The 20,588-nt window shown below is 45.8% G+C and overlaps 1 protein-coding gene and 1 long non-coding RNA gene across 5 annotated transcripts in view; one reads left to right on the top strand and one right to left on the bottom strand.

The window, feature by feature from the left end:
* Positions 1–8,777, bottom strand: part of Map1b (microtubule associated protein 1B) — a 92,311-nt gene extending 83,534 nt beyond the window's left edge. Inside the window, exons 1-2 of the mRNA XM_050153821.1 lie at positions 8,462–8,777; positions 424–525 (exon numbers count right to left, since the gene is read on the bottom strand). Coding sequence (XP_050009778.1) covers positions 424–525; positions 8,462–8,645 — 286 coding nt within the window. The 5' untranslated portion in view covers positions 8,646–8,777. The remainder of the gene's footprint in view (positions 1–423; positions 526–8,461) is intronic.
* A 101-nt stretch (positions 8,778–8,878) lies between these two features.
* The window catches only part of LOC126508533 (uncharacterized), a 104,629-nt gene continuing 92,919 nt past the window's right edge, over positions 8,879–20,588 (top strand). For all 4 annotated transcript variants that reach the window (XR_007593864.1, XR_007593861.1, XR_007593863.1 and 1 more), the window contains exons 1-2: positions 8,879–9,025; positions 10,612–10,663. This is a non-coding gene — a long non-coding RNA (uncharacterized lncRNA). The remainder of the gene's footprint in view (positions 9,026–10,611; positions 10,664–20,588) is intronic.

Genomic DNA, 20,588 nt, shown 5'->3' with positions numbered 1-20,588 from the left:
ACTGAGGAAGATCTCTGAGCTGAAAAACATCTTTTGTGCCTGAAATATGTGTCCGTTTTCTTTCTAGAGAAGGGAGTTGGAGGATCGTAGGAGCATCCAATTTGTATTCCTAGCTTTGAGTAAAATTAATACTGAAGTAGTCTCGAGGTCAGAGACATTGAAACCAAAAAGGGAAATAGTCTGGACTTTGAAACCTCTCACCTAGAATCCACACCATAAATAACTCACATGACAATCACTAAATTCTACTTTCTTAGATTGTGACTACTGGCTAAAGTCATTGACACAAAGAGAATACCAAAAACCTCGCAGCAATGAGAGGAAGGTTGTTTGTTTTTCTCCCCTGCTAGGCAAAGTTTTCCCCAGCCACTGTCATGCCCCTCACTCTTCCATGTTCTTGGCTCACACTAACAGAAGCCTCACCTGGAACTTCAGGAGAGAATCGTGCAGAGTGTCGAGATACAAAGAGTTTGAGTTCTTGGTCCAAGTTGCATTCAATCAGGTTTGTGTCCCATGATCGGATTCCTGTGGAGGAAAAGGAAGATAGTTGGCAAGCTTCCAGGGAGGCATCTCTGAGTGGGTTTGGAGAGCATCCCTACAAAGGTTTCTCGGGCCTTTTTCTAGCAAGTCCCTTGGCTAGCAGTGGATGCCCACGAATGGAGAAGGGGAGGTCCCTCCACTGAGACACACAAGGGAGGGAGAACTGACGGAGGGGATGAGGTTCTGCCCTTCGGAAAACGGAAATGCAGTGCTGCTGTAAGGCTAGAAAGAAAAGAGTTATCAGGGAAATGGCAGGCTGGAGGTGAGAGAGAACGGGCAGAAGATGCCAGTTCTGGCTAAAGGGTTGCAGACCAGCGTCAGCTTCTTCAGGATCTGGGACTGGAAGGCCAGTGTCAGATGCATCATCCAATGGCAGCCACAATTCAAGCCCAGGCCTCTGGTTTCCAAAGGATGCTCTTGCGGTGTTTGTGTGGTTTCTTCTTTCCTCATTTCTCGCATTAGTTTGCTAATCGTGTGATCTCTAATAAGCATGATTTGGCCTAGGATTCCTATCAGTCATTTCTTTTATCTAATCAACTGGGCAGGGAGTGATTTCATTCACAATTGTGAGTTGTGCTTATTTTTTTTTTAATCCAGAAGGAAAAAAAATAGAAAACTGGCACCTTTTCACACTTGATAAGACTCTGATGGAATTGAGAGTGGGCATGAACTTCCTTGCATTAGCATGGAAGGAAAAATTAGGGATCAGAGAAACCCACAATCAAGAATGAGAATGATTGTAGTTTCTGGTTCTGGTCACACCTCTGAAGTCTCTTCCTTACTTCCGGCTCCCCCTCCTCATCCCAAATGGGATGCCTTGAAGGGAAACACAAGTCAGGAGTATACTGGACGAAAGCCAGGAAGAGCTGAGAACCCAAGAACTCTAGACAACATATGTGTATATGTGTTCATGTGTGTGTCTTCACGTGTATGTGCTTAGACTTTCCCCAACAGATTGCTCATGATGGAGCCAGTCCACATTATTACGACTGTACACTGGTATGAGTGTCCTCAACTGCCAGGGATCAATGTCTGAACCAACAAATATTTATTATCCAACTCCTAAGAGAGGGGCTCAAGATGGGCTTGAGCCCTTGGGTATAACCCTGCAAGTAAACTATCTCTAACCAAATGGCCAATGACTGATTGATTGATTGATATTTGTGCCATCAGCCCCGAGGGTTCAAATGGCAGTGCATGAAACCCACCTCCAAATCCTTAATGCCTGTATTTATCAACATTTGCAACTGATTAAATGTTCTTATCTCTAGGAATGATTGTGTGCAATATACATAAAATAAAGATATATAACACATATATTAATTATATGTAATATCTTAGCTAAAGATATATTTATATCTTTTAAAAGACTGTGGAGCTGAGTTCACTGTACATGTAAAGGTATCTTCAAATTCATTCTCTCTCATTTTTGCTTTTTTGTTTGTTTGTTTGTTTTGAGACAGGATCTTACTACACAGTCAAACCAGCCTCAAACTTACTCTCACTAGTCCAGGCTGCCCTTGACATTGTAATTCTGATACCTGCGTCTAGATTGTTGGACAAAGACTGTTTCCATGAGAGGAAGATCTTTCAAGCAGCCGCGTGCCCCTTAGATGGAGGTAGAGTCCCTCACAGGAATAACAGGAGTTCAGATAAGAAAGAGTTAACGTTCCCAAGGAGCATTTCTAAGGAGAGGCTAAATTATAAGGGACATTTTATGAGTCTCCCTGGAAACATTAAAGGCCTCAGTTTGCATTTGTGCTAATGGAATATTTAAATTTTAACAAGAAAGGCATGTTGAAAGTTTGTAGGTCTTTTTAGTGGAGCAATGATAAATGGCTTCTTTTTGTTCCCTGCAGCGCTTGACAGGTTGAGAGGGCTGAATTCATTAGAATATTTCACTTCAACATATACACTCTATACTAGCCCCGTGTGGGAAGCCATTGAGTTCCCGTCTGGGCGGCTAAATTGGGGCTGTTGACAGAGCTCCACTTTGTCTTCTGGCTTGTCAAGCTGGGTCAATAAGTTAATAATGAGACATATGTATGAAAATCAAATTCATACTATTTTTCCATCTTGGTTCTAAGGAGCATCTAAATGGCTACATTATCGGAATAGCAGCATCTGGGGTTGGGCACCCGCTTGCTCTTGCGCTGTTGTTCGTCACTTCCCCCTCGCCACAGCACAAGTGATGACAATAAAAAAATGCTAAACCTTAAGAAATCCATTAATTTTTAAATTAAACCAGGAGACAGATGATTAAAAAAAAAAACTTCCTGTGTGTAAACGCCCAAGGAAGTGAAAACTTCAGCGTTCTTTCTCTCGAGACAGCAATTTCCAGCCAAAGTATTTCTTACACGACACGCAATTGCGGCTGCAGTTTATAAAATAAAGATTGCAAGGATTCCCTGGTTACTTTAGGGGGAAGTGGACATTTCTGGAGTCATATTGAGTTCAGAAATAAGAGACTTAGTGATGACGTGGCACCTTATGCTGACTAGTATTAATAAAGAGAAACCAATTCTCAATAAAGATTGGTTGCTATTTACTAAGCTTTTAGAGCTCCCCTTTTTGCCTGAGAGCCAGAATTGGAGCATCTGATGTTGATAAGCCCTTGCCACATTTTCCCTCTGGACTCCATAGCCAGAAGGGATGCCCGGGCGTCGGTGGGAGGTTCTGAAGAGATTGGGAAGCAGGGAACCCATGCTACATGCCTGACCCCCTTTTTTTTTTTTCTGATGATCCTCTATTTCTAAGGACAGACTCTTAATTGAGGCTTTGATTATGTAGCAATAAGAGGACTTCACCCTGAGTGGATTACCCAGGGGCTAACAACTGGAGCCGCTGGAGGTAGTAAGCCTCTGTGTTTCAAATACCAGGGCTCAAGGGACATCGGGCCCTCGAGAATGCTCCTGGCTGCTCCAGGATCCTGGCCCAGACCCAGGAAGCAAGCGCTATCACTGTGTCCATCCCAGGTGAAGAGAAAGCATCTAAGCATCTTTTCTTTTCTGTTCTCTCACCCCACGAGGTAGCAGTGCACACAGACGCCAACAGGCACGTGGTTCTTAACAAATGAAAAAAGAAGGAGAAGGGCATCTCAGAGCAAGGAGAGGCGGAGAAGGAAGACGAACATCAGACCCTAAGTCTGCAGGCTGGACTGTGTCACGTGTACTCTGATGATGGAGGGATTTGGGGTTTAATAAAACCAAAAAAAAAAAAAAAAGCACCTCTCCTTTAATGGATGAAAACTGTATATTTCTAATAGAAGCAGCAGACCAAAGAAAGGAAAACGAATGGGCCACACCGTGCATGCCATTACTCAGAGGTTCGATGTGACCTTTCCTTGGGCCCTTTCACAGGCTGTTGTCATCAGTGGGTCCAATGTAATTGTTCCCTTTGAGAAAACAGCTTTGGATTATTTCTTGTAAATATCTGAATGGTCAATCTGTAATTCTATGGTTCTGTTTGGAAAACGACACTAAAAGGTAACCTGAACCTAGAAGAGAAAATGTTAAGCGGCTTTTTAGAGAAGAGATTTCCCAGTTTTCCTTTGACCCAACCTTTGGTTTGCTGTTCTCTTTCCAAAGCCTGTAATCTGATGTCCGACACATATTCGCGTGTAATGCCGATGACATCTTATAGCACGTCACTTCAAACCTCTGACTGTGACAGACTCACTGTCTTCCATAACATCTTACTACAGAAGCAAGCAGTGACTTTTAAGAATTTATTTCTTAACCTAAAAATTAAAAGTTGCTTTGAGAAGTAAGCTCTTAAGGACGATTAAAAGTAAAGCATCTATTTAAGGACCTTCCATTTGGGGACTGACGGGCTTGTGTTCAGCCTGGATCACAGAGCCCTTGGTGGGTAACACCAATTAGGCAGCGCAAGCAAAAACCCATCTGCCTTCTGACTTTGGAAGTGCGAAGACGAATATAATAAATGTAACACATTCTAGTGTCTCTTTAACTCCCACCGTATACGGTTTTCACTTTTTTTTTTGTTCTTGCTAGAAGAAAAGGAAAATTAAAACCCAAAACTTTCCCAGGTTCTTCATTTTCTGGCCTACCATTTTGTCCAGAACATAATGGGTAAAGCAGCATCGGGCTGTTACAATGTAACCAGCTCAACTCACATTTGAAGATCCAAGGCAGTGGATACTACAGCCATCTGTCTTGCCATGAGAACATCTTATTTCTAATGTCACCTAGAGGGATAGTTGCCTTATAATAGCAATTGAAAGTATTAAACCGGCACTTAGCATTTGTTAGGTGGTTTGGGTTCTTTAAAAAAAATGGCATGAATCAATGAAAAATCTTTGCATCAAGCTTTAAAATTCAGGTTGCTAGGTATTGTATAGAGCCTAGATATTAAAATATATCCAAACGCCAGCATTTTGCTAAACTTAAGGTTATTGGCTAAACTCCACATTGGGGCCAATTGGGAAGGGGCAAATGACTCCGCCGGTGGTGGCCATTTGGAATCAAGTCTGTATAACTACATCAGTGTAGCTGGACCAATGCGAGGAAGCACTGTTGTCTGAAGCTCTGGAGAAGAAACGATCAACCCCGACTTTGACTTCGTGCTTTTCAAACACAGCTGAGGAAATAAGACTGACCATTTTTCTCCCTTGGTCTCAAGAAGCACTTAGCATCCACACCGAGGTGTTTCAGGCCAATTGCTTTACTGCATTATCTACCATCCCTCAACAGGGGTCCAGATTCCCCCCCCTCCCCTTTTCCAGAGTGCCCTGGGTAATCAATCAGATGGCAAATATGCCCGTCTCTAGGGTCTCCAACTGCACGGTGCCTGAGTTTGGATGGGAAAGGAAGAGGAAATAAGAAAGGCTAACAGATGAGAAACTGTTTTCCCAGCCTGCAGGCAGCTCACAATCAGAGCTGAGCCCCTGGAGCAGCTCCATCTAGCTTCACATAATGTAGCCCGCAGGCACCAGCAACAATAGCAGTGGCGTCGGAGTGACCTCTGGAGGAGGCCCAGCTGGGATCTGCCAGCTGAAGCAGCAGCGAGTCATGCCAAGGAAACCGAGCCTACCTCCCTGTTGCTAAGTCATCTCAGACGGTCTGAAAAGCTGGGAAGCAGGATTTTTACTTATCCTTGAAAGGCAGGGCCATGTGAGCTGCATCGGAGACCCCGGACCCAGGAGAGCATTCTCCAGAGGCTGAGCAACATCTGTTACTACCCTGGAGGAAACCGTAGGGCTCACACACTTGGTTGATTCTTAATGAGATCGATATAACCATTTCAGGGATCCATGCAAAAAACCTGACCAAATTAGGGAATTGAAAACCAGAAAAGCATGGTGATTGCAAAAGTGAACACTGGGGTTGGTGGGTGGGGTGGCTTCTGGGATGATAGTGATGGCTGTTTCTCGTCTGGACAGCACAGGTGTGCCCAATCCGTGAAAATTCAGTGAACTGCTAGCCTATGCTTTGTGCTTTTCCTCTCTCACTGATACTTTAAATTGAAACTTTTTTTTTTAATGTTAGGAAGACAAATCTGGATTTTTAGCACTAAATGCTAGCCCTGCAAAGCGAAGTAAAGCTAGGAACAAGCATCACAAAATTCCTTGGCAGCATATTTTCTCCTCCGACAGAAAGAGGCTTGAATAAACCACGGAGCGGAACACCTAAAGGATGATCAGCCCGGTAACAAAGCAGGAAGATAATTGTAGTGGGAAGGTGATGGCCAAGACGCCCCCTGCACGGAGAGCTGCCCACAAGTGGATGGCAGTACAAAGACTGGGTCTGAAAACTGCCGGCTGAATCCTTCTCTGACGTTAGCCTGCCGCACTGCCATCTGACCTGGTCAAGGAAGGAGTGACTCTGCGGTACCGGTCCTCCTGTCACCGCTCGGCAACGTGACCTTGAGTCTGTCCCTGCCCTTCCTGCCTCTCTGGGTCCCTAACCTCTAAAAATGGGCGTAATGATTCCTCTCCCGGCACCACAAAGGGTGATCCTAAAAATTCTGGGGGTGAGAAGGCACTTCTTAATGTGTTATTTCCCAGCAACGCTACATAAAGAAAATGATTTTAAAACACCCAACCATTAATTCCTACAATAGCCACACCCAAAGTCAGTACGTGTGAGTTTTTCCAAGGAGAAGAATGTGCAAATAAACTAAGTTTGAGAAGCAGATCAAAGGCTTATAGTCTGAAAACGAAGGAATACTGAGACATTCGGATAAACCGTTCCACTTCTGAAATCTCTTATAAATGATTCTTTTTCCGCATGAAAAAATCATGACTGGCTTTCTGCTCACTTTTGTTTGTTTGTTTTGTTTTTTTCTTTTTCTTTTTAGCTGAAAGGGAAAAATTCGTGCTTTAAAGTTAAACAAAAGAACCGGGTCTGCAACCCCAGTCCCCACCCTGCAGCCTTTTGTTCTGGGGACAAGTGGCTATTTCCAAATGCAGAGGCAGGTGACAAGTTTTTGTTTATTTATTTATTCATCTAAACCAAAATCATTTCATCCTTCTTTTATTGGAGTGTGTGGGAGCGGGAAAGGAGGACTGAGTGAACGCCCTTTGTCCGCCTCGGGCTGCCGTAGAGACCGCAGTGCGGACTGCACCACGCCCACCAGCCCGTGTCTCCTGGCAGAAACGTTTCAGCACCACCCCGAGAGAATAGAGCGCTCAGGCTGTCGCTGTACCGGGACCCGGCAACCTCTGCCAGGGATGAAGGGAAGGGAAGGATGCGGAGTGGGGGCGAAATAAGGCAGAGGCCAGAGCTGCCCACAGGGAGAAGCGGGGGGGGGGGGCTGGGAGAGCAACAAAGCCGCTCACAGCCAAAGGTGGGCGCAAGGCCCCCGACCTCGCGAAGCTCGGGCAGAGCGAGCTCCGGGCCAGCCGGGGGCGCCGCAGTGCGGGGGCAGGTGCGACTACCCGGTGCGGGCACTGCGGCAGGCCGGGTGGGGCTGAAGGGCGGGCCGATGGTTGCTCGCTCGAGACTGCGCCCTCCTGGACCCTCCCAGCCCCGCCCAGGGTTCCCCGGGAACCGCTATTCGGCCTCTGAAGAGCCCGCTCCTGGTGCGCGCAGCAGCCCAGGAGCTGGCCCTACCCTGCCACCCCCTCCTCCCATTCAAGCTATGGTTCCTGAAGCTGAGACTTTTCAAGAAAGCCCACCCCACAACCTGGGGTCCCATTGTCCTTTTTGAAAGCTGAAGCCAGGACCTCAGGGGCAGGAGCGCAGCCTGGCTTCGTCTGGAAAGAGCGCAGACGGGTTAAGTTCCACGCCCGTGTCCTCGGGCGATGGGGGGACCGGGCGTGGCACTAGGACTAGCCTAGTCATCCCAGGAAAGAAAGGATCGGGAAGTTTTAAGCCAGAAAGGGCATTCTCCATTCTCAGAATGTGGTGTGTGTGTGTGTGTGTGTGTGTGTGTGTGTGTGTGTGTGTGTGAGTGAGAGTCAGGGGCGGGTGGCACGAGGTGGCTATGATAAGGACGATTCCCATGCGGGCCTTGGCACATATATTTCGACCCCAGGTTTTCGGGTAAGGGGAAGAGGGTCCCAGCCTTTGGCTAGGGCGGGGGGGGGGGGAGAAAAGAAGGTTCTGAAAAACAAGGTCCACCCCACCCTTTCTCCGCCTGCGGTCGCGGTTTTATTATGGCCACCGCTCCTCTGACACCTGCATTTCACTGAGCACGATAGGAGGTAGCCAAGTCGAAGGTGGCCGCAGACCAGCCAGGTGACCCATTCCTCGGGGCTATTAAAGATTGTCTCTATGGGTCTCAAATAGAATAATTTGGAAATTAGCTCAGAAAACGGGTCCAGATGGAGTATGGGAGGTGGCCTGGAGAGGCGTGGGTGCGGGGTGCGCGGGAGAACAAGGTGGCCGTCGCGCCCTGGGTGGGGTCGTTCTGGCGCATCTCCCTACGCACGTCCCTGGGGGGCCGCGGGACTGCTTACCCAGCTCGATGTTGCCGATGGCACGCCTCAGGTGCTCTTCGGTCACCGTCTCGCCGACCACCACCAGCAAGTAGAACTTGCTGTCTAGGAAGCGGTGAGACAGGCTGGGCGAGGTGGACGCCGCCGGGTTGGCGATGCTGCCCGATGGCTCCGGCTCGGTGGCTTCCACCACCACGGTCGCCATCGTGCCGGCTCTGCTAAAGCCTGGGCGAAGTGTTCCTCTCCCGCCGCTCCTCTGCTCTGCGGCAGGAGAAAAGATTATCTCCGAAGGTGCTGTCTCCGCTCCGCCCCCTGCGTCCCCCCTCCTCCCGGCGCGCGTCGCCTCCCCCCCTCCGCCCTCTCCCTGCGCGGAAGAGAGGAGCGGGGAGTGGAAGGCCGGGGAGGCGGTGCCGTTTATATGGAGACTAGGCTAGGAGCCTGGGAGGAGGAGGAGGAAGAGGTGGAGGAAAGGACCACCCGGCACATCCTCGTGGTGGCTGCCTCCACTCCTCCAGCCCTTGGCCCAGGGCTGATGTCATCCGCAGCAAATCATTTCGCCGGCGGCCCGGAAGCTGGAGGGACGAGGTGTGTGGACAATGGTCTGGGCAGGGCCAGGAGCCAGGCTCCAGGGAACCCAAAGAACTCTGCTGTAGCCCTGAGGGGTGCCAGACGTACACCTTCCTGCACCAAACCGTCAACCTTCCGATACCGGAGAGTGGGGATGACTTCCTGTTTTAGAGTGGGAGTAAGTCCTGAGTCCCGAGTGCACATCAGGCCTCTGCCTGTGTCCCATCCACCATGGAAGTCGGGATTTGAGTAGCTGCAACAGTCACAGTGGGCGCTGGGGGTATCCCATTCAAGAAGACTGGAACCTGTCTTTTTGACCTTGTAGATTTAGAAAGGCGTATTTGTCTCTCTTTTTTTTTTTTTTTCCTTCACTTAAAGGATACTTTGCAAGCCCTAAACCTAATTTGTTCAGACTTTGGAGTCTAATCTAGAAAGACTAATGCTGAAAAAGAACTGGCCTTTGGTGCTCATGGGAAATGAATGAGGGGGAGGTGGACCTATTATGTTAGATACAGATTTCTTTTTTTAATATGCTGAACAGATAGCATCAGGCGTAACAAAGAATAGAGAAGATACTGTCTCTGCCCAGCAGGGTTACAGGGACTATAATGTGTTTTTCAGTTCCTTGGGGATACACAGGCTGAATTATTTTGTGTGACAATGATGTCTTTTAAGATACACATAGCTTTGGGAGTTTTTATTGCCTTTGTCTATATTTAGAAGAGCTCATAATAATGTTTCTAAAGGCCACCATATACATCCATCTCTCGCAAATCTAATGAATAGGTTTCTGTCTTAGGACAGGAGGGGAGGGCAGACAGTGCATCATAAAAAGAGTATTAGGGAAGCAAGTTAGATGGAAGTAGGGGTCGTCAATACCCTTAATACTGGAATGTCTACTAGTTTTAAAATGCCAGCTGGATGTGCTGAAGCTCTGCTGGTAGAATGCATGACCATGCAAGCGTCATGACCACCGGGCAGTGTAGTCCCAGCACTCAGGCTGTGTCAGCAAGGAGGGTCAGAAGTTCAAGGTTATCCTCAGCTACTGATGAGTTCAGGATGAGTCTGGGATGCATAAAACCCTGTCTAAAAGCAAAACAAAACAATAAAACACCTACTGTAAGATTTTTCAAAATACTCCAGTGTCTTCGGTGTTCTCTGTCATGACTTACTAGTTAGATGCCTTTTGCCCTGTTTCTTTCTTGAAGCCTGAATAGGCTATCCCATGGGCAGCCAAAGACTATGCTAGTCTGGTCAATGGAGACAAAAAGAGAATGTCTGAAGTAGGACATTAGGGATCTGCAACAAGCTTGCTGCAGAGATTTGGCCACCAGTAAACAGAAACCATATATTTAAGTGGGAAGCCGATGGACATTTGGTGAAGACAATCAGTTACTCTTAAGTAAGGGCAGTGGGGTGGTCCATGGTGAGGGTGAGGAGGTGAAGGACATCTTCCCAGAAGTCAGTCATAGGAATGGCTTCATCTGCTCAGTTTCCTCCATTTCTCTGATCCATATTACTCCTGTGTGCATAAAAGTGTTTATGTTATTGCAAAGTCCTGTGAGAAACTGTTTGGTGATAGGAAGATTTATTTCTGTTCACAGGTTCCTAAGTTTCTGGCCGTGGTCTGTTAACTTCCATTTCTTTGGGCCTGAGGTAAGGCAGAACATTGGGGAGCAGGGGTTGGGGAGCATGTAATGGAAGGGGTGCTCACCTCCCTGCAGCCAGGAAGCAGAGACACTGCTTCTCCTCCTTTTTCCATCTGTGCCCAGCCTAGGAGGTGGTGCTGCCCACCTCATCCTATTAGCTAACTCTCTCTGGAAACATCTGACAGGCACACCTAAAGGTGTGCTTGACTAAGAGCCTAGGTGTCTCTCCACCCAATCAAATTAATAATCAAGTTAATATCAGTGCTCTTTTACCTCATTGATTTCACCTAAATTTATTGGGGGAAAATTTGTTTCTGTGCACGTGGAAACACTAATATCACAAATTCTTAAGGAGGTAGCCCTCAAAATATACAGAATGAAAATGAGATACTAATTAACTTTTTGCTCTACACTGTTACTGTTTGCTTAAGATTGAGCCTGAGGTATATACTATCTCAGACAAAAACAGAGCAGTGTTGAACCATACTAGCTCCTAACTGAATTGTTCCATATGTTGCAATGGCATGTTGAACGAAAAGTTCAACAGGAGGCCATTAAGATGACCCTGTGGGTGAAGGATTTGCTGCCAAGCCTGGGAACCTAGTAAGTCCCCAGGACTTACACAATGGAAGGAGAGAACAGACTACCTCTGGCCTCCACACACATTAATAATTAATTAATTTTTAAAAAGTGCAACCACCATGGTGGTCTGTCCAAAAAAGCATGACCACCAACCACTCCAGTCTTCACCCACACTCGCAAGCCAGGGACACGATGGCAGAACACAGACTGCCAGGTTCTACCTCTGTGACTTCAGGCAAGTAACTTGGCTCCTTTCTTACGTTCAGCCCCTTTGTTGGGAAAGTGGGAAGAATGGGAACTTTGTGAGCGCGAGAGGAAAGAGTAAGTGATAGAGACTTCAGAAGTTCTTAACCCACTGGATGGAGCACAGTAAGCAGCCAAGGTCTGGCTGATTGAACTCCATCCCCACCCCCATTTTCTTAGACAACGGAGTGAAAGTAGTTTTACAAAGTGTATAGGTGACTCCCCCACCAACACTTCTGGAAGAAAATAAATAAAAAAACCAACATATCCAGCCACTCTTCTAACCGAGAAGAGTCCCCACCCCCAAGAAAAAGGACACAGTTCTAAAGGCAAAGAAAGCTAACCTCTAAGGGAGTTGCCTGTATCACTAGCTACTTGGTGACCTCCCCCAACTGTCCAAAAAGCACTGCACGCTGGGCATGCTCCACACACAAATCATCTTTACCCTCCAGACCTGAGCAATCATGTCTCCTGTTCCACTGAACAGTAGCACCATCCATCCCACTGTGTAAGCCTGAGGCCTCACAGACATCTTGGGCTCTTCCCTAAACCTTTCTTAGCTCCATGTTCAGCCAGCCAGCCCTGCGTGGAGTTTGGTCAGTTTCACCGTCACCTTCTAGATGCTTCCTCCGCGATCCACTTCTCTTTGTTATCACAGCCCTAGCCCTCATCATTATGAGAGGTACTATATATAGGTTAAAAAAAAGTTCTGGAATAAAAGCTCCCCTCGTCCAGACACGTTGTCGATAAACCCATGGCTCAGAGTATAGACTCTGCTACTTATTCCCTCCCATCGTAATTTATTAGTTGTGTGACCTTGGGCAAGGTGCTCAGGCACTCTGTCCTGGTTTCTCTTGTATGTAGTGGCAATGGCCACCAGCTTCTTGGCAGGGTGCTAATAGAGTTGTTGTTCAATTGTTGCCATGCTGGGGGTGACAGCCAGAGTTGTGTATGTGGTGGGCAGTTGCTCTCACCAGTTTGGGCCCCACCCCCACCCAAGGGGATAATTTAAACAAGTGTTTAGAAGTGTTTTGTATGTAGTAAGCACTCAGTATAGGTTAATTGATGATTTATTCTTATTTACCATTCAGTATAGACAATTTCAAACATGTATGAATTAGACAAGATCATGTAATACTATAATTATTGGGAATGATGTATTTAATAGTTTGGTTGTTTAAGTCAAGGTCAGAAGAAGTGTATTTAAACTAACCAGTTGTTTGTTTGTTTGTTTTGAGACAGGGTCTCTCTAAGTAGCCCTGGCTGTCCTAGAACTCACAAAGTAGACTAGGATGGCCTTGAGCTCACAACGCTCTGCCTGCCTCTACCTCTAGAGTGCTACGATTAAAGGCAGGCATGCACCACCAGGCCCTGTTCCAAGCGTTAATCTTTACTCTGTGTGCCCCGACTCTTCTTGCTTTCCTTGTAATGTTTTTGTTGAAACACTTGTCATCAAGAGTTTCACAAAGCCTGACTTTTGCTGGGTGCGTGAATGTTTTGTCACTGACTACCTCTCTGTCTCCTGAAATGTCTGCATCTTAATAGGGAGATCTGAGAGCTTGATCAGAGGGCTGGGGGGGGGGGGGGGGGGTGTGCTACCCTACCATGAACGAGGCTCTGGATTGGATCCCTGCAATCCTAGCTCTTGGGAAGTGGAAGAAAGAGACTCAGAAGGCCAAGGTCATCCTCAGCTATGCAGCAAGTCAGAGGCCAGCCTGACCTTGTCTCTAAGTCATTTAGTTAATTAAAAGATTGGCCAGATTTGGATTTTTGCAACTATACTTCATAAATGATAGTAGTTTCTTCGTATGATTTTTTTGTTATGTCATTACCCAATCCATTATTTATTAAGAATTTGAAAATTCCAATATTTTATTATTTATTTGACAACAAGAAGGCATCAATTAGAAGAATTCTTACCTTGTCAGTTGGCTAACCTGAGATACAGTCTGTACAGGAAAACAAAAGACAAACACGTGGCTCTTTATTTGCTCATTTTCAACATCCATTCATCTGTACCATTCTCCCAGAGTGACTGATATTTTTCTCTCACTGAGATCTAACATGGATCTGTTATTCATATTGATATTTTCATTTCCCTTCTTGGCCAGGAGTATGTAGAACACTTCCCACCTACCTCATATTTATCCACAGAACCAGGATTTATCTGATTCTCTAAGAAATCGATATTACTTTAAGTAAAAAATAGCATTGAGAGACCATAATCTTGACTGAAGGTCGCAACCATGTTGGTCGTTGTTTCTAGATATTTTCAGTAAACACAAATGAAGGATTTTTTTTTTTCTCTCAGAATGAAATACACTATGGGTTGACAATGACAGTAGTAACTCAGGTCAAGGCCACCGGGGTTTTGCTTGTCCTCTGTCTTTGTCTTACCTGCGGAATTCCAGTTCTCAAGGACAAGGACAGGATTAGAGCAGAGAGTGGCTCATTTTCTCTGCCTTACACTCCAGTAGATACATAATAAAAATGCAACACTTTTGCCAACTGTATGGTTACTAAAGGACCATTTAACTCTTTTTGCAATGACTTCTGTTCTTAGCTTGTATCACATTAAAGACTAAAACTCTCAGTCACCAGGCACTGGGGATGGTGGTTCCTTTGCGCTCTCCATCGCTGTGAGCACAGTGCTGTTGGGACAGCAGCAAGACAGCAATAGCAACAGGATTACCGAAAACAGCTTGCAATGCCTCTTTGCAATGTCTTTCTCCAATAGCTGTCTCCCCAAGGCATACAGCTTTATGCAGTCTAATTAATTAATTCCTTTTTATAGGATGATGCCATTAACTCAATGCATAGATTCATTGGTTTCATTTGTGGTATTTCTGAGTTGATTTTTAAATTTAATTTTGCCTTATAATTATGAATGTATGGTTTCAAGGTCAAATTTATAAGACTTTTTTTAATCCAGATGACTACAGTCTCTACTTATACTTCCTCCATCATGCTCCCTGACTTTCCTTAGAAGCACACCCCCATCCCCCACCCTCCACCCATTGCCTGAGCTCAGTCCCCAGCACTAAAAAGAAACAGTAGACACATGCTACCTAATAATATATCCCGGCAAGAACTATATAATCATATAAACATATAATCTTCATTCTTTTTTAATTGCTGCATGTTAGCCCATTAAGTTTATCTATAACATAGTGATAGTGGACATTTGAGCTATTTCTAACTTGATTTATATTATAAAGAATACTTTTCTTGGTTACTTTTCTCCTTGCTGTGACCAAAGCAGCTTGAGGAAGGAAGGGCTTCTCTTTGACTCACTGCTTGAACATCTGGTCCCTCACTCTGCGCAAGGTATGGCAAACAAGAGCAGCCCAGCCATGGTGGCAAGAGCCTGAGCTAGCCCGCCCGTGTGTCACAGTGAGGAGGGAGAGAGAAGGGATTGCTCAAACTCTGTTCAGCTTTTCTGTTTTCCTTCTTCTTTCGTTGTGGGACCCCCACCAGTGAGATGGTGCTGTCCACATTCAAGATGGGTCTTTTCTGTTCCGCAAAACTCCATGAAAGTGCCTGAGGAGTCACACCAAAGATGTCATCAAAGGAATTCACAGTCCTGTCAAGCTAACAGTGAAGTTTCAGCACCACAGTGGTTACATAGCATTGTTTTGTTCCTTGGTAACACCTGGGCCAACTGACAGGCTCCCACATGTTTGTCTGACCCTCAGCTGGTTTGTGACTCACACCCCAGGGAGAATGATCTTACCGGATTGGTCACTTTACCTCGGTGTCCCACTTAAGTCTTGTATTGTCTTCAGGATAAAAACCAAACTACTACTACTGCTACTACTGCTGCTGCTGCTACTATTTCTCCTTCCTCCTTCTCCTCCTCCTCCTCCTCCTCCTCCTCCTCCTCTTCTTCTGGTTTTGTTCTTTATTTTTCTTCAGAGTCTCACTATGTGGTCCTGGCTATCATAGAACCAGCCTGGCTACTAGGCAGGTCTCAAAGTCAGAGATCCACCTGCCTTTGCCTCCAGAGTGCTGGAATTAAAGGCTGTGACACCATGCTCAGCCCAAGACCAAACTTCTTAACATGGCCTACAAGCTCCCTAGAAAAGTCTAGCCCCAGCAATCCCTAACTCAACTGACTCTTCTCTGTCAGCCTCAGCCACAATAGCCCACGTTCAGCCTCTTCTTCCTCCTTATGTAGACTCCCTTCCCCTTCTTTCCCTGGCACTGACTAGGTCACTCTCCTAGTTAATATGACCTAATCCTACAGATGGCACCTCAGCTGTCCCTTCTGTGGGAAGGCCTCTCATCCTAATCGTTTTATAGGCACACTTGTCTCCAAGCCTCAGTTATCTTTGGTGCTTATCATGGTTGCCTGCAGAAGTGACTTCTAAGATCTGTTTGTCCTCTCTAGTAGGCTCTGTGTTCTATACTGTGAAGGCCACGTCTTCCCTCCCAGTGCACTCGCGCATGCACACCAGCTCACTTCCGTGTGTATTGTGCAGCACATAGGTACTGTGTACATTTAGTAGCTGAAAAGCCTCTCTGATGGCAAAAGGACTGTCTCTGGGAGTTGTGTCTCTGGGAGCTGTGTCTCTGGGAGTTGTGTCTTTGTGAGAAGCCTTCAGTGGCATGGCCTTGAGTTAATTGCCACCAACTTCCTAAGCACGTGGCAATGTGGGTTTTTGTTGTTGTTTGTGTTTTTAAGAAAGAAGGGATGCAAAGTTGGGTGAAGAGGAAAATGGGGGAGGAGCTGGGAAAACTTGGAAGAAGAAAAAGAATATTATCCGATATCTTTTGATGCATTTCTCAAAGAATAAATAAAAGCATCGTTTTAAATGTAAATGATTCCAGCATGTTCCTTAAGGCTACTTTTAGCAGTAAGGCCATAGCCTGTGTTTCTTCAGCACTAATTTGCCTTGCCTTTCCAATTTCTAAGCTGACTATAGAAAACAGCAAAGTTTGGAAAGACATAAGAGAACCCAAAGAAAAACATATAGGCTTCCTCCTGAATATTAACCTTCATCAGGCGATGAAAGGAGACAGAGACAGAGACCCACATTGGAGCACCGGACTGAAATCTCAAGGTCCAAATCAGGAGCAGAAGGAGAGAGAGCATGAGCAAGGAACTCAGGACCGCGAGGGGTGCACCCACACACTGAGACAATGGGGATGTTCTATCGGGAACTCACCAAGGCCAGCTGGCCTGGGTCTGAAAAAGCCTGGGTTAAAACCGGTCTCGCTGAACATAGCGGACAATGAGGACTACTGAGACCTCAAGAACAATGGCAATGGGTTTTTGATCCTACTGCACCTATTGGTTTTGTGGGAGCCTAGGCAGTTTGGATGCTCACCTTACTAGACCTGGATGGAGGTGGGTGGTCCTTGGACTTCCCACAGGGCAGGGAACCCTGATTGCTCTTTGGGCGGACGAGGGAGGGGGACTTGATTGGGGGAGGGGGAGGGAAAGGGGAGGCGGCTGGGGGGAAGAGACAGAAATCTTTAATAAATAAATAAATAAAAATTAGGGAGATGATTTATAATGTATAAGTTATTAGAGACAATTTTAATAGTACTATGTGCTGTGTCTTTGGTGGGGTATTGTTCTCTCGGGATCATTTAATTATTTCTGCAGGGCATTTCTGTAAATGCAGTGCTTGTAACCTCAGCTTCAGGGAAAGTATCTTATACTCACCTCTATTTGATCATGCTTGCTTGGGAAATTGCTTCTTCTTTTGGTAAAATACTAGGGAATGGGGTGTATCACCTTAGGAGGCAACTGTGGTTAAAAAAAAAAACCCTTCTAGCTGCTTGAGCTGGTCCCTCCTATCACTCTTCAACAGCGAACGAATGAACAATATAAAACCCTACAACTGGGGCTGGAGAGATGGCTCAGAGGTTAAGAGCATTGTCTACCCTTCCAAAGGTCCTGAGTTCAATTCCCAGCAACCACATGGTGGCTCACAACCATCTGTAATGGGGTCTGGTGTCCTCTTCTGGCCTGCAGGCATACACACAGAATACTGTATACATAATAAATAAGTATTAAAAAAAAAACCCTACAACTGGATCGAGCACCAAGTGCAAGTTCCCCCACTCTTGGTCAGCAACTACGTGTGTCTGTATGTATGCATGTAAACAAACATGCAGTTTTACACACACATACAAGTTTATACGCACATACACACAGCTCATCCCCCAACTCAATACTCTTTTACACACGGTTCTCCAAATAGCATTTTTCTCTTTGACGCTCTCCTCGGATGTGTGAAGACTGACCTCGTTTTCAAACTTGTGCACAGGAATCCACATCTGAATTCACTCTTCACCGTTCGTTCATGCCTCCCCCTCCTGGCAACCCTCCAGCTGATCTTTGCTTTCTTCTAAATGATGTGGCAATGGCCATGTTTTTATGTGTGTTCGACTCTCTGGGCACAGATGACTGAAGGAGAGTAGATGTTCTGAGCGTGCTATCGTGTTTGAACACGGGCTGCCTCCTGCCAAGGGACTCTCCCAGGAGAAGCCAGCGGCTGCTACTCCCTACACCATCACCTTTTCCCCCGGATTACAGTATGAGTTTCAGTCAGTTTTCCTGATAACAGAATTAAAAATTCAGATTTGTGTGTGTGTGTGTGTGTGTGTGTGTGAAGGGGAGGATTGGTTTCGTGTTTTTGAGACAGGGTTTCTCTCCGTAGCCCTGGCTGTCTTGGAACTTACTCTGTACCAGGCTGACTTCGAATTCACAGAGATCTGCCTGCCTCTCTCCAGTGCTGGGATTAAAGGAGTGTGTGCCACCACCTCCCAGCTAAAATTGAGAATCCCCCCCACACACACACAAAGAATCTTTTAAACGACATTTCTCCTTCTTTTATCAACTAAGCACATGTGTTCTTAAATGTTTTTCCCCCTTTAGGATTGTTAGCTTTTTGTGTTGTTACTGTTGTCTTATGTTTTTTAATTTCTTAAACTTTACCTGTGTGTATGTGTATGTGTGGCAGGAGGGGCTGAGTGTATGCGCTGGTCCCGGGTATTGAACTCAGGTCATCCTGCTTGGTTGGCAGCCTCAGGCTGCTGAGCCATCTTGCTGGCCTGTTTTGTTTTTGTTTTTGAGATAGAGTTTGATACAACCTAGGCTGACTTAGAACTCACTATCCAGCAGAAGGTGACCTTGAACTCCTGGCTCTGCTGCAGCAGCTGCCTTTCAAATGCTGAAGTCACTGGCTTGCGCTGCCATGCTTGTCTGAACGATTGGTTTGATCGTGGGGCTCTCAGTACATCCGGATAAATAAGCTCTGTCATCAACATGTGCTGCAAATGTTTCAACTCTCTGACAGGTTTTGGGGTTTTGATCCATTTCTGTCAACGTCAACCACATTAATCATTCCTTCCAAGGTCAACCTACCTTATAAAGAAGAAATTTCTTCATTTATTAGCTATTAGGATTTATCTTTTCCCAAACCTTAGCATTCTAATAATTTTACAGACATGTCCATTGAAAGAGTATCAGCAAAGGGTTATAACGGAAGAAATACTTGAAATTGCCCTAGAAGAATATTTTTTTCTATCAGGCACAGCGAGAGGACAACCTCCACGAAGGGACGGCTTGTGCAACAGCAGCTGGCAGGAACAAACACTCTGAGCTCACTTCTGAAAATAGCCGGCCGTTCCCTCCTTTCTTTTATATACGAAGAAATGGTGGCGTGCTCACCAAACTGTCCTATGCCTTGCTGAGGGCTCTTCTCCACACGCCCTCATCCTCACCGCCAAGGGCAGGCATCCCTGTTGCTTTTAACCAATGCAGAGAGTTCCTTTGTGTGTGCAAGCCTTCCGGCATCACGGCCGTCTTGATGACGACTCTTTTCATCAAAATAGCAGTGCTACCATTAGAAACTAATCAGATAATGCAAACAGCAATGTCATTTCTCCTATGTTAGATGCTCTCCCTGGGAAAAAGGCTTCAGAAATTGCTGAGTCAGGAGTAGCATATTTGTAATATTGAAAGATGTTAAAAATTTGCCTCCTCTACATTTTGTGCCAGTGTATACTCCACAAGTAACAAATGACTGCATTGCTTCCCACAATGTGAAGGTTTTGTTTGTTTGTTTGTTTTTTGAGACAGGATTTCTCTGTAGCGTAGGAGCCTGTCCTGGAACTAGCTCTTGTAGACCAGGCTGCCAGGCTGGCCTGGAACTCACAGAAATCAGCCTGCCTCTGCCTTCCGAGTGCTAGGATTAAAGGCATGCGCCACTACCACCAGCCAGTGTGAGAATTTTTAAACTTTATTTGTTCCAGTGTTAAAGACAATAAATGATACCTCTATGATTTTAGTAATGTTGTCTGTGTGTGTGCGCGCTCGTGTTTGTGTGTGTGTGCACATGCGTGTATGCTTGCAGGTGCAGGTGCACGATGGGAGGCCTGAGGCATCACATGGCTTTCTTTGATCACTTTCCACTCTGTGTTTTCGAGGCAGAGTCTCTCATGGACCCTGAAAACCATCCATTTGGCTAGACTGCCTGGAGCTTCAGATCCACTTGTCTACCAGATCCCTGCCCAGTGGGGGTTATAGGCACACACCACACACAACCACACCACCACTCCAGGCTTCTTACATGTTCTTGTGATCTGAACTCAGGTCTCCGTCTGCCACAGCCATCTCCCCCACCCAGCTGCTCTGTCATATAAGTGAGGCTGAGCGGGTTTTCATTTCAGTGAGCTGTGTGCTTTGTCCTTTACATTTTGATGGATGACTCGTGTTCTTATTGATTTCTGTGCACTCTTTCTATATTAGGGGAGTTAGCCTTTTTGTGGTATGACTTGCAAATATTTTCCCCCAGGTTGGCATCTGTTGTTTTGACTCTCTTGCAGATCTTACCATAGGGAATATCTTTATGCAGCTGTTTCATTTGTGGCTTCTGGGTCTTCTATTGTACTTGGGCCTTAAAATGGCTTTGGAATTCTTAGATTGTACAAGAAGAATTTCCCCAGGTTTTGTCCAGTGCTTGGAAGACTTAAATATTTAATATTTTTGATTTATCCAGATACACTCGGATTAACTGAGATCTATCATTTGTTTCTAAGTTCCTTAGTGCTTTGCTGATGCAAGATTTTTTTTTTTTTTTTTTTTTTTTTTT

Source organism: Alexandromys fortis, unplaced genomic scaffold (assembly GCF_014885135.2).
Source record: "Alexandromys fortis isolate MF-2015 unplaced genomic scaffold, M_Fortis_MF-2015_v1.1 scaffold_79, whole genome shotgun sequence".
NCBI lineage: Eukaryota > Metazoa > Chordata > Mammalia > Rodentia > Cricetidae > Alexandromys > Alexandromys fortis.
This window is presented reverse-complemented; position numbering and strand designations above follow the sequence as displayed.